Raw genomic sequence first — 14,127 nt, 5'->3', positions numbered from 1 at the left:
ATAGCTGACCTCCTTGAAAAAACAGAAATTGTTACCGAAACTTCAACTGCAAAGAATGAATTTCATATATTCATTCAACACAGAGCAAATTAACCACTTTTAAAATAACAATACGTTGCTCTCTGGGATTATGACTGCTGCAAAATGTAACGTAGATATTTTAATATGGTTTAAATCATATATATTTATACATATATTTAAAAATATATATTCGATATGTAATGCTGCATTTATTCTAGTTAATTTTTCACTTGACAAAATCCCTGCAAAAGAGGGAAATAATCTGATCAGCGTTAGAAGATGCCTGCGTCCGCACGTAGCAGAAAGCTCAATTCTGTTTAGGACCCAGCGGAAACACCTAATTTGAATCACATGATGGTCTTCTGCAAACTGGTCTGCATGATAGCTTCTGCGAACTCTCGTTACTGCAGACGAAAGAGAATTTTGTGATTGGATCGAAACATTTTTTTTATTTTCTATATTACTGAAAAACGTTTTGTAGAAAGGAATATGCACGAAGTAAGAGATGTGTTAAATCAGTAAATCGACTATTCGAAATTATGAAATTCAGGGTTGGTTTCGTTTTCGCAATAAGCTTTCTTTTTTTAATAATAAAGGTATGTTAATTTTGTTTCAATTGAAGTTCACATCTTGTGCAGGAAAGTGTAGCCCGCATTATGTCAGTTGTATGAAGCTGAGATAACATTATATGAGTGCAGTATATGCTGTTACATTAAAACTATTTGAGATATACTGTACTTGGCTTGCTTTTTAAATGGAAATGATGTTACTTGTAATTTGACTGAAATGTCACGCATAAGGTGAGGGCAAGTTTTGAAAAACTGGTAAAAGAAAAGATTCAGGAAAACTACAGTCTCATCAGGCAAACTCTGGCCTGATCTGAGATCCTTTTTTTTATTTAAAAAGTGACTTTTCAGACCAAATTTTTAATTTTTAATTTTAAATACGACAAGGAATGTTTTAAGGTGTTCAATGTACCTGAATCAATGCCATTAGATTCCGGAAGACAAAGTAAAATAATTCTTACGACCAGAACAGGTCTCTTTTTATGCTTAGGTGTCATTCATAACAGCGCAAACCAGACTGGATTCTCTTTAAAAAGTGTTGGTTCACCTTTCGTTTTCCTTTAAACATATAAAATATGCGGTTTACAGCATCGAAGGTTATAACTGTATGAAGTACCAGAATGGCGTTATTTTAGTGCAAATGCTTATTTCTCGTAGTACATTTAGAAATTCTGATAAAGGTACACATACATATCTTTATATGACAACTAAGAACCCCAAGAATGCTACATTAGCAAGTAATGAATCAAACTGGTTGAGAGCTGGTGAAAATGGAAAATTCTGCAAACTCTGTTTACTCACCTCTGCCATAGATGGGTTAAAACATGATCCCTCTGTTTGTCCAGGCATCAGAAAGTCGCAGTTTCAGTATTGACTACAAGAACAACTGCTTCCTGAAGGATGGCGCTCCATTCCAGTACATCTCTGGAAGTATCCACTACTCTCGCATCCCAGGGTTCTACTGGAAAGACAGGCTTCTGAAAATGTACATGGCTGGGCTCAATACGATTCAGACGTAAGTTCAGACCGAAGCATAGTTAGAATAAAAGATAAAGGGGAAGCCTTTTACAGTTGAAATACAAACTAACAGTATATTATTAAGTATAAAACGATTAATAACCAACAGTGAGAAATTTGCCATTATAAGAAATTTTAGGTTTTTCTGTGCCATAGAAAACTGCATTGTTGGGGGAAATATTCAGACACACTTTGTCAAAAGCAGGTTATCCCAAATTACGTTGCCTTCATCCTGCTGTAAGACTGAGAAGTTTACATTTTTATCAATTTCTGTTAATAGCTTGGGTGCAGTAGAAAAACTCTCAGGTACAGATGTGATTTCAAATCATAGTAAATAATCCTTATTACTAAATTAGTAGTAAATAAATAATGAGAGAGAAGAAAAAAAAACTTGATGTCAGTTGCAAATACATCTGTACTATCTATGTTTCTATGGCAAGCTCTGACCTTAAACATCTTGAAATTTTACATTTTAACTGTAACATGCCTCAGCACCCCTATGTGGTGTGAGTACTTAGAAATGATATGATAAAATGCCTGTTATGACAAGAACACAAACAGGAGTTTGTCACCATGGATGATTCACATGATAATCAGATGGTTTGGTCTCCTGTGACATTACAGCTATGTGCCCTGGAATTACCACGAGTCTGTGCAGGGGACCTATGACTTCAATGGTGACCGAGATTTGGAGCGTTTCCTGCACCTTGCGAACCAAACAGGCCTGCTGGTGATCCTGCGGCCAGGCCCATACATCTGTGCAGAATGGGAGATGGTGAGTTTCACTGGCAGGGCCTTCTCACTGCTGTGTGATAAACCAAAAACGGTTGTGTGTTGGGGTTAGGGTGAGGGGCTGTTTAAGCAATGTGTACACATGAAAGTAACAAGGTTAAGCACTTAGATTATACAGTAAGAAAAACAGAAAAGTCTTACCTTCCATTCATTTATGAACCTTTAAAATGCACTCATGGGCTGTTGGAGCCCTTCATTCTAATCTTTCTGATATGAAAAATGTGCAACGAATCCTGCTTAAACACACCAGTTTAAAGTGCAGATCACATTTATTATAGTTCTTGGTTTGTAGTTTATAGAGTTACAAGGTTCTCTTTTTTGAACAGTGTTAAATTACATATTTTAGCCACTTTTTCCCCATAGTTAATCCAGTAAAACGTCATAGTTTACTAGCAGTGTGACAGACAAACCAAGCAAGTGGAAAACTGATATATATGTAATATTTTTTTTGACAAGTCAGTTTGTAAAAATCTTTATCATGGTTTAGAATTTTATTGTCAGTCCTGGTCCAGGTGTACACTATTTACAAATTGACTATTTGTTGTTCCAGTAACTAATGTGCCTACAGGTTTAGACCTTTTATAAAATCACTATGATATTTCAACTTTTCCCAGGGCGGCCTTCCTGCCTGGCTGCTCCATAAACCCAACATTATCTTGCGCTCCGCAGACCCAGGTATGACCTTAATGTGTGCTATCAGTTTCAGGGAATTCACATTTTTTTCAATACTCATTTACAGAAAAGAAAGAAAAGCATATGGACATTGTCATGCTCATTTAACTTCCTTTTGAGTAAAATATCTTTTGTAATAAATTAGACTTACAGACTTATTCCAAAAGGTGAGGAGATGGAGTCTCTCTTATTTCTTGTTCTAGATTACCTGCAGGCGGTAGACAGCTGGTTAGCAGTTCTCCTGCCCAAAATAAAGCCCTGGCTTTACAGCAATGGAGGAAACATCATCAGTATCCAGGTACTACCGTCCTACTCTGAATGCTGATTGACTGTCAGAGCTGGTGTCACTTGCACTGTGAAATGAGATTCTGGAACAACCGGGTTTATGCTTTTCTGCGAAACTTAGAGTAGTACCCTCAGTTTTGAACCTTCAAAGTGTTCTTCAAGGGTGTGATTTCCATTTTAGACAGAGCCCACGTATTTTAAATTATCAGCACAAATAGTGCAGTTATCTACCTTTACCATAACGCTTCTCTTCTTATGGTATAAATTAAGGTTCCTCAAACAACAAAGGATCTGTGACAAAGGTGTGAAAAAGGTCAAGCTGTTATTACTAAAACAGCTATGTGTGTGACCCTGCTTCATTTCCGTCAACTATTATTTTTTTATCCATACTGTATACCACAAAATATTAAAAATGATCATTTAGTCTTACGCTGCCCGTTACAAAAAGAATACAAGCTCATGTTAAAATCATTTACAGTAACATGCTTTATCTTAATGGTAGTGTTAAGACTTAACTGTTTCAGCATTGTTAAAACAGTCTATGCATCTTTTAAATGAATTCAACTAAGAAAGTAATAATGGTTTGTACTGTATATATGGAAAAGGTGGAGAATGAATATGGAAGCTACTTTGCCTGCGATTACAACTATCTTCGTCACCTGAAAACGATATTCCAGTTCTTTCTGGAGGAAGACACTGTCCTTTTCACCACAGATGGCAACACCAACTGGGAGATGACTTGTGGAACCCTGGAAGGCCTTTATGCTACTATCGATTTTGGGACAGGTAATAGAGACAGCCCTACAGTGCCACAGTACAGCCACTTATTGAAAAGATTCATAAAGCACCACTATGTTGAGAGAATGACCTCATTAGTGTCATTCAGCTTGTTTCTGAATATGTTAGCTCTTCTCCCATTTAGGTATTTTAATCAGCAAAATGTTTTGAATGAGAAAAGGTTTAAAATATTTTTTTTTGTTGAACGTAGTTTAAAACTCTGGAGAATTTCTCAGGAATTGCTAAATATAGTACTTGGCATGACATACAGTTGTTGTAAAAAAGCCTTCACACATTAGGAAATCTGCATAGATCTTGTTCTACTACTCCCTACAGCATAATTTGGTAAAATGAGCTTCCAGATTGATTCTTATTTGGCAATACTGACAAGTTGGAGAGAAGGTTTTAAGCTTTGTTCAGAATGTTCTATCTGCCATTATAAATAAACTGAGTATATTTGGATTTTAACGTAACATGTACAGCTGTATTGGTTTTGCAATGCAGTGTCAGTATCCTGCATGATTTCATGCAGATATAGAAAGTTCAGCATGATTTTGCATGAGCTGATGCACAGTGATTTCTACCTTAGACACCAACTTTACCACAGCTTTCAAAAGACAAAGAAGATTTGAACCAAAGGGTCCTCTGGTGAGTGAACTGTGATCATAATTATTGGTACAAAACATCATCTAGACTGCCTTTACATTTTTAACTTGTGGTTATTCAGTACTAAATAGAATACCCTTAAAAAAGCAATAAAAGCTTCTGAAATTAGAAAAACCTACTCAGTGTTTGAAATACTCAATTTTATTTAGCAGTCTCTTTGTAAATTCCAGGCAGTGCTACTTTTTGAAGAAACAGCTGTGCAAAGAGGAGTGAGAAAGCTCTCACTGACGGAGGTGTGCTGTGTTGCAGGTCAACTCGGAGTTCTATACAGGCTGGCTAGATCACTGGGGGGACAGTCACGCCCAGGTGGACACACAGAAAGTCAGCCAGATGCTGGGGGACATGCTGGCCATGGGAGCCAGCGTTAACATGTAAGATACATCTCACATTGTCAGGACAATGCCCTCACCCATCCATCAGCGGTTCACATGGCGCTTGGCCTTGATTCTTAACCCAAATCATGTAGATTCCACTTGTGTGTTTTCCTGTTGATTGAAACCTCCATTAATCTAATTAAATGATCTTAATTGTTCTTATTGTACATCACAGAAAATTCTGTAATTTCAAATTGGCATATTTTTTTAAGCTACTGGAGACTTGATTTTACTATTCACACAAAAAATGCTGTTATTAAAATGCCAAACATCCACACACATCCCTCCCGCCTCTCCACCCCCCACACAGACTGAAAATGTAAATTTCCGACAAAACGAGCAGGTATTGTTATCCTCACATTCAGTAATTAATTACATTAACTATCAAGAGTGTGTTACTTTCAAGAGACCGATTAGGTTCTCCTGCACCAGTATAGGGGTGCCGAGTAAGATCACGCCTCCCCCAAAATAGATGATATATCTTGGGAATGAAAGCAGCTCAGAAGCTACTTTCAACAGCACAAACTAGCACTAAAAAGTGAGATCAGTTTGGTTCTCCAGCACTTCTGTAGAGGGAGCTGAGTGATGTCACATCCTGAAAAAAGCAGCTATATCTCAGGAACGAAAGCAGCTCAGACACTATTGTTAATGGCACAAATCAACATTAAAGGAGCACTAACGAATGAGACTAGTTTGATTGTCACATGATGTCAGGAACAAAAGCAGTACAAGTGCTACTTTCAGTGACACAAATGAAGCACTAACGAATGTTGTGGGTGTCATTGTTTGTAGGGGGGCCAACTTCACTTCACACTGTCAGTTTTTAAACTGTTGGATGACTACTCATCCTGGTCATGAGTAATGGCCTCGGGAATGTGAGTGTACAAAAATAAAAGATCATTCAATCCATTACTGCATCATCCATTATTAGAAATCCTTATTCCTGAAGGGTTGCAGTAAGCTGGAGCCTAAATTGGTAGACAATGGGTGCAAGGCATGGTACACCTGAACATGATGCCAGTTCAATTTAGAGACACCAGTTCACCTAGCTAGCATTTCTTTGGAAGGTGAAATTAAATTGGAGCATTTGGAGGAAACCCATATGATCAGAGTTTATGCTTTAGAACAGACAAACTGTATTTTACTGAAATAGGTTTATTTATTTGTGACCTGCCAAACAGGATCTTTAAGCTTGAGAATCAGCCTTGATACTGCATTGTTGAGAATTGAGTATAGAAGACTTTGTCTACACACCTAAAGATAAGACTATCGACTCTGACTCTTTTAAAGATCTTTTCTAGAGCTTGTAGACACGACATTGAGAGTTAAGACCAAACAGCATGGCTTTTCAAAGCTCAGGTCCATTTCCCCTTGTAGATGTAGAAGCATGACTTAATACAGTTTCTCTTTGCAGGTATATGTTTGAAGGAGGAACAAACTTTGGCTACTGGAATGGCAAGTTCTCTTTTTTATGACTTCTTTAAATTAGTCACACCATGTTAGTTTCTGATGTTGTAGAAACATCCAGCATAGCTTCTGTATATCAGATTCCAAATTAGTGTTCGAAGCTGTCAGGGGTTTTTCTTGAATGAATTTAAGGTATTGTATTAACCTTTACTGAAGAGTTTATGGAGAAAAGAGGGTTGTGGGCAGTTAAAAAAATAACTCAATTGCTTTAAGTCCCAGAAAAGAAGAAAAATATTAATGAAGATCAATGGAGATAAAACTAACAATGCCTATCTTTTGTATTTTTTTACTGTTGAAGAAGGAAAAGTTTTGTAATACAGAATAAAGTGCAGGTTTGGGGATATGCACTGATTTTAAACCAATGCTGCTCTAGGTGCTGATCATGACAGCAGATTCAAGCCCGTGGTGACCAGCTATGACTATGATGCCCCGCTCTCTGAGGCTGGAGACCCCACTGACAAACTGCTGGCTATTAGGGATGTGATCAGTAGGGTAAAACTATGTTAAACATTGATCATTTGTATTTCAGTACTTGAATCACATTCTAATGATGATGAGACATGTCATCAATAAAAAGGGATAGCTTACTTAATATTTTAGTGTTTGGCATTAACTCACCAGGCTGAGGAAAGGACAGTCTTTGCTGTAAGGTTAGGACTCCCCTCATCCCCGAGAAATGAACCAGGGAGTCTGCTGCAAAGGTGAAGATAGGGTGGAGGGAGAGGTGTTAAAAAACATGTGTGAAGTTGTACAGCAGGCAGGTATTATAGCAGGCAGAACTGAGCAATTACACTGTGAAGTCCTACCAGACTTTTGTTTAGCACCTCCTTTTCAGTAGTTTGATAAAAAAAAGAACAGAATAAAGGAATCCCAAAACTCTAATGCTGATTTCTTTAGTGTGTGAGCTTTGCTTGATCAAGTTGGTTAGGATATGCAAGGTTGGTATGCGATGTGCACCGTAGCGTGATGCAGATGATTGAACACAAGTCAATGAACAGGTGACAGTCAAGTCACTGAATCCTAGATCAGCCGAGACTGGAATTCTGTGATGACCTGGAAAGCATAACCTGAGGTCAAGTGCACTGACAGAAAAGTAGAATAAGAACTGATAGTGAGTTTCCACTTGCTGAAGTTTGCTACAACTGGAAGGATGAGGATGGATTACACTCAGAACCCCCGAAAGAAGAATAAATACTGGCTATGAAGCGGCCGCAGTAGTTCCAGAGCTCCAGGGAGGGTTGACAACATCAGGAGAACTGAAAGAAAAAGAGCAGACACCATGGCAATTTCAGGGAGCTGGTTGTTTTCTGTCGAGAGGCTGAGGGTGAAGGGCTGTGTGTTAAAAAAGAGGAAACAAAGCAGCTCCTGTCCAGGATGGAGCTCACTGTGCGAAAACAGATTGGCAACAACAAGTGTAGAAGACACCAGTCTCTGATGAGACAGATTTATTTTCTAACAAGAATATTTCTCTGTAAGAAGTACACTTTGGAAAGGATTTGGAAGACAGGAAACTGCATATCAATAATTATATCAACTGCATATTGACTTCTGTTAAAAGCCAAGCTTATGTTTGAAGTAATTCTAATATACTTTTAATGGGTGCAACACAATCTCTCCTGTCACTCAGTGTTATTTCCTCTCTTTTTTCCCCAGTTCCGTGAGGTACCTGAGGGACCCATGCCTCCTGCCACACCAAAGTATGCCTATGGATATGTAACACTGAAAAAGGTTGGCATCATTTTTCAACATTGTTTAGTTCCAACACATCATTAGAATCAGAAATACATTCATTGTTAGTACACATTTATTTTGTTTTTTGCAGTACAGATGGCCAGTACTCTTGACCTCCTTTTTTTCAGGTTGGCAACATCACAGGACTGCTGGATACGCTGTGCCCACAGGGTCCCCTTCAGTCTCTGTATCCTTTGACCTTTGAGGCAATGAAACAGGTAAGAGTTGCCATGAGAACAGGAAGCTGAATTCCATCTATCCGACGAGGTAAGAATAAGGACGTCTTAGACAATGCCATAGGGTCCTATACCACCAAAGCCTCTAACCAAGGTGAAGAATAATAAAAATTATAATAATAATGGCTTAATATGCTTTTAAGTGCAAAACCTGCAGCCACAGTATCTGTAGACTGACCTTCAGATTAGTATTTTGGCCCTCGCAACATAAAGCTGATGGGACATTCTGAAAAACATAGAATGCTGTTTTAAACATAAAGACTAACATTAATGTGGACCATTTTGGTTTTTTTTTCTCATTGTATGTTCCATTTGTTTCTTAAATCAAAATAAGCCTGATTTTTCAGAGCTCCATAAAAACATCTTCTGTCAGTTTAAACTTGAACATACAAAATTAACATGCCAAAAGTTCTTCTGAACAAAAACGTGAAGTAAAAAAGGTGCAAGAATCTGTGTAGCTGGATTAATTGAGATTTTATCTGTCCCTGCAGTGCTAACCTCACTTTGCATGATTGCTTTTCAGTATTATGGCTACATGCTTTACCAGACTAAGCTGCCCAGGACACTAGAAAAAGCCACGCCACTGATCTCACCTCTGAATGGTGTTCACGACCGTGGATATGTGCTGGTCAATGGGGTAAGAGACCTGAGGAAAACACCCTGGTCTGCAACACTGCCACACAATCATGTGCCCATCAATACCTGAACAGCAGCCCTTCACCAACACAGAAACAAATGTGAAATAGAATCTTACTACAGATTGCAAAACAACAACAACCAAAGAACAGACACACTACACAATTTCCTGTTTTGAAATTAACAGTACAGCATTTTGTTACTTCTGTGTAAAACTACCAGTGGCTTAATTGGTTAAATTTAAATTCTTCCAGTAGTAAAGTTTTTATTTAAGATATAGAATACTTTCTAAGCTGTGTACCCTGAAGACCAGTGTTAGAATTCCCTGTACCAAAATGAGAATAAATATGGACCATCTCAGGTAGAGTTAGTTGAAAAATCACATTAAACAGAACTTCATGCATATGCATGTTTTCCATTATGTTTTCCATAAGGTTGTTTCTAAGTTGGTTCAGAACATAACACAGAGAACATATTTCCCATAGAAACCAATTTCCCATAGGAAGAATATCAGAAATGTTGGTGAGGTTCCCAGCATAAACTGCAAAAACCTATTTAACTCATAACATGTCATGCTTGCCCTGGCTGCTGCACTGAGGGGTGAGCAAGCTGTGATGTCATCCTCAGCCTGTCTCTCTATGCTCCTACTGCAGAATCTAATCACCTGAAGATACTAGCACCTGGAGTCTGTTTACAACCACACCTGTTCCTCCAGGTGCTCTTCACAAGAAATACTCAGACCTGACCGTGCCTGGGGCTCTGTCATTGCGTTTTGTCTCTGCTTTGTCCCCGGACCTTGTCTCTTGGATTACCCTTTGGCTTTGAACTTGGACTGGACCTCAGCCACATCCACCTGTGCATTTCTACAGGGTCTCCCCCATTTCAGCCTTCACTTGTTTGGATTTTAGCCCCAGACTGTGTTTGCTTGCATAACACTCTGGTTGCCTAGCTAGCCACAGCACCATGGCTGTCTGTGTGCGTGGCTACTCGGCTCGCCAGTCAGCAAAAAGCCTGCTCCTCACTCCCAGAGTGGGCGTTCCCCGTTCCCTCCCATCTCAGTAACACTCTGCTCTAGGGAAGTCCCTGTGTGCTGTTTGCAGGCTCTGCAACTCAGCTGCTTTTCACCCAACAAGTGGGTTCTAGATAGATAGATAAGACTTTATTAATCCCGAAGGGAAATTGATGAAAGGTTCTGAGGTTCTTCCCCACCTCTGTAGTGCAACATTACATAATATAACCGAAATGTCTACATTTGCATTTTTTATATTAATATTACTATATTATATGATACTATAATATCATTATATTATAATGATGGCATAGATGTAAATTCATCCATGTTTTCATTCAGATTGTAGAACTACTTAAACCAAGCATGTACCCAGTCTCCGACAGTGATTCTCATTTCTCTAATGAGTGCTTGATATTAAATCTAATTTCACTTCCAAACTCAGACTTTTCATTGATACAGGTAGATCACATGCACTATTCTCACCTCTTCTTAGCAATTATTAGGGTGATTCTTTATCTCACAAATAGAACAAATGCATGACACTCTCACTCGGAGGACGACAAACAACTGAGTAGCACACAAGCAGTACTGTACTGACCTCATCTCAGAATTGCTGCAATTTTTTTTTCCAAAAGTATTTAGGTGCATAGGTGTGCTCAAACAAAATTAAGAAAAAAGTAAAAATGTTGCTTTGAATAAAAGCTTTAGATTAGCTCAATGATTAACCTGTATTAAGCCAGGCCATTATGGGGTAATCTACCTCTAAAGAACTGTGCTTCATAAAACAATAAAGGGCTTGATTGAAATGTAAATTCATCCCTCATCACGCCTCACTGCTTAAGTGAACAACCTGAAACAAGCTGGTCAGTGTTATGGTACATAATTACTCTGAAACACACCCTCTTACAGCAAGACAATCTCTTAGCCAAAATATTACTAATCACTTGCTTTCAAGCGTAAGAAAATAATCACTCTCCTGTATGCTGTCTTTCTAAAGTTGGTCTGTTTCTCTGTTTGTCCCATCATGTGTTCCAGGTGTTCCAGGGTGTGCTGGAAAGAGACACCACTCTGGTGTTGAATGTGACTGGAAAAGAAGGAGATCAGTTAGACATCCTGGTTGAGAACATGGGGAGGGTTAACTTCGGGAGTCACATTAACGACTTCAAGGCAAGAACAACCTCCGAACTGATGAAAAGAACTCAAGTTAAATAAATAAGAGTCATTGCTGGTTTGTTCTAGCTGTTGTTTATGGACAGAAGTACTTCTTAACTGAAGTCATATAGTAGTTTGTTTTATTTATTTATAATTCAGCTTTGGATCAGTCTTTTCTTTTCTTGAGAGCTGATCCGTGGTTGTGCAGTGGTTTGCAGTTATTTACTGGTATTGCTCTGAATAAGCATAAAATGCAAGTTTTCATTTAATAATATTGAGACTGTGGGTAGCTGAGTAGTTAGCGCTGCTGTTTCAGGGCTCCGTGGACCTGAATTCAATTCTAGCCTTTGGTATTTATATATCTGAAGTTTATCTGGGTTTTTGCTCCAGCTTCTTCCCATCTCCCAAAGACATCTGGTCCAGAGTGACATAGAGGAGGGTTGTGGACATAAGATTGGTGTGTTGCTCTTGTATAAAACCAGACTTTCTTGAGAACCTCCTCTGTCGAGGAATTCTATATATGTATATATACTGATGGAAAAAGAAACACAACATTTTCTGGAATGAGAATACTATATTTAAGGCTTATGTACTTTCACAAAAAGTTGTCAAATTGTTTTAAGCCCTCTGCTCCAATACAGCTTGTGCAGTGTGGCATTGCAACTTGCCAATCACACGAAAGCTCGTTGGGTGCACTTTTACCCAACGAGGTCCAGGTGGAACAATGCCTGATCAGGTCACCTTTAAAAAGGCCTTAAGTCAAAGCTTAGGTCACTGCAAGAAAAAGGCCACATTTAGTCAGTTTTCTGTGCACTCCATAATGCCTCGAATGTCACCAGAAGCAAGGGAGAGGGCCATTGGCATGCTGCAGGCAGGCATGTCATGTGCCAGCGTTGCCAGACACTATGGAGTAAGTTGCTCCACTGTGTCCCGACTGCAGAGGTTTCAGTAGACCGGCAGGACAGATGACCGTCCAAAATCCGGTTGCCCTCGAGTGACCACACTAGAGCAGGACTGACACATCAGACTGGTCCATCTGAGAGATAATTTCAGATCTGCCACCTGTACTGCTGCTGAAACTGCCGGCAGACACAATGCCCACATTAGTGACAGGACAGTGAGGCTCCATGCTGCTGGCCTTAGAGCAAGGCGACCTCTCAAGGGCCCTCTGCTCACACCTCCTAGACGTGACACTCGACTGGCTTGGGCCAGACAGAAGCTGCGATGGATTCGTCAGCAGTGGCATCAGGTCCTCTTCACGGATGAGTCACTCTTCAGCCTGTTCCACGCAGACGGGAGGGCCAGAGTGTGGAGGAGGAGGTGTTGCGTTTCTTTTTTCCATCAGATTATAATCGACGTACTGCAATCTTCATCTATGCTACTAAATACAACTCCTCTTAAAAGTGAGAATGAAACCAGAGGTCCAAAGAGACTAAACCAATTACTTTTTAACAATAATAATAATTGCTTACATTTATATAGCGCTTTTCTGGACACTCCACTCAAAGCGCTTTTACAAGTAATGGGGACTCCCCTCCACCACCACCAATGTGCAGCATCCACCTGGATGATGCAATGGCAGCCATAGTGCGCCAGAACGCTCACCACGCATCAGCTATTAGTGGGGAGGAGAGCAGAGTGATGAAGCCAATTCATAGATGGGGATTATTAGGAGGCCATGATTGGTAAGGGCCAATGGGAAATTTGGCAAGGACACTGGGGTTACACCCGTACTCTTTTCGAGAAACACTCTGGGATTTTTAATGACCACAGAGAGTCCGGACCTCGGTTTTACATCTCATCCAACGGACGGCGCCTGTTTACAGTATAGTGTCCCCGTCACTATACTGGAGCATTAGGACCCACATGGACCACAGGGTGAGCACCCCCTGCTGTCCCACTAACACCTCTTCCAGCAGCAACCTTAGTTTTTCCCAGGAGGTCTTCCATCCAGGTACTGACCAGGCTCACACCTGCTGAGCTTCAGTGGGTTGCCACTTGTGAGTTGCAGGGTGATATGGCTACTGGCCAAGTTAATTTTGCACTTAAAAATACTTCCTGCTGAGTTATGGGAGTCATAGGCATGGCTGTATAAAGTTTTAGTGGTCACAACTTACAACTCACATCTTGCAAGAAATGTAACTTTCTCAGTGACTGTTTTTTTTCTGCACTGTTCATATTAGGGCCTCGTGAGCAACCTCTACCTGGGAAGAGACGTTCTGTCTAACTGGTTGATCTACTCTCTTGACATTGACGGGGCCATAGCCTATGGTTGGCCACACTCCAAGCTGAAACACTCCAGGCACAAAGGCAGCAGTGAGGATTCCAAAGGACCCACCTTTTACATGGGTATCCTGGAGCCAACAGGCTTGGCCTGGGACACCTTTCTGAGGCTCAGAGGGTGGACCAAGGTAAGTGTCATGAAAGTCATGAAAAGTAAGCACTCAAGGTTTTCCTTCCTGTAATCTATTGCCAACATGCCAGTAAATCTCAGATTAATATTTCAAATCTAAACCAGTCTGTTATATGTGGGTCTGCCACAAATTAAAACGTTATTGATAATGCCTGTATGTGAGTAAGGTTTGAATCATGATGGGATTCATATTCACTTTATACTCTTAGTTGTTTGTGCTAGAAATGTGTCACTTAAAATGTATTTTAATAGTTACTATTAAATATATTGTTTTAAGTAGTTGCAATGTAAGGAAAACCATTCTAAAAAT

At 39.6% G+C, this 14,127-nt stretch overlaps 1 protein-coding gene across 2 annotated transcripts in view; it reads left to right on the top strand.

The window, feature by feature from the left end:
• The first annotated feature begins 365 nt into the window (after positions 1 to 365).
• Positions 366 to 14,127, top strand: part of glb1l (galactosidase, beta 1-like) — a 17,265-nt gene continuing 3,503 nt past the window's right edge. The window contains exons 1-15 of one of the 2 annotated variants that reach the window (XM_088930351.1): positions 366 to 617; positions 1,433 to 1,602; positions 2,229 to 2,379; positions 3,011 to 3,071; positions 3,272 to 3,366; positions 3,959 to 4,139; positions 4,720 to 4,778; positions 5,046 to 5,167; positions 6,585 to 6,625; positions 7,011 to 7,129; positions 8,291 to 8,365; positions 8,497 to 8,586; positions 9,128 to 9,241; positions 11,288 to 11,419; positions 13,588 to 13,815. In XM_088930351.1, coding sequence (XP_088786477.1) covers positions 561 to 617; positions 1,433 to 1,602; positions 2,229 to 2,379; positions 3,011 to 3,071; positions 3,272 to 3,366; positions 3,959 to 4,139; positions 4,720 to 4,778; positions 5,046 to 5,167; positions 6,585 to 6,625; positions 7,011 to 7,129; positions 8,291 to 8,365; positions 8,497 to 8,586; positions 9,128 to 9,241; positions 11,288 to 11,419; positions 13,588 to 13,815 — 1,695 coding nt within the window. In that variant the 5' untranslated portion in view covers positions 366 to 560. The remainder of the gene's footprint in view (positions 618 to 1,432; positions 1,603 to 2,228; positions 2,380 to 3,010; positions 3,072 to 3,271; positions 3,367 to 3,958; positions 4,140 to 4,719; positions 4,779 to 5,045; positions 5,168 to 6,584; positions 6,626 to 7,010; positions 7,130 to 8,290; positions 8,366 to 8,496; positions 8,587 to 9,127; positions 9,242 to 11,287; positions 11,420 to 13,587; positions 13,816 to 14,127) is intronic. The other variant, XM_088930352.1, reaches the window with a different exon arrangement.

The sequence above is a fragment of the Atractosteus spatula genome, chromosome 13 (assembly GCF_055471065.1).
Source record: "Atractosteus spatula isolate fAtrSpa1 chromosome 13, fAtrSpa1.hap1, whole genome shotgun sequence".
Classification (NCBI taxonomy): Eukaryota; Metazoa; Chordata; class Actinopteri; order Semionotiformes; family Lepisosteidae; genus Atractosteus; species Atractosteus spatula.
This window is presented reverse-complemented; position numbering and strand designations above follow the sequence as displayed.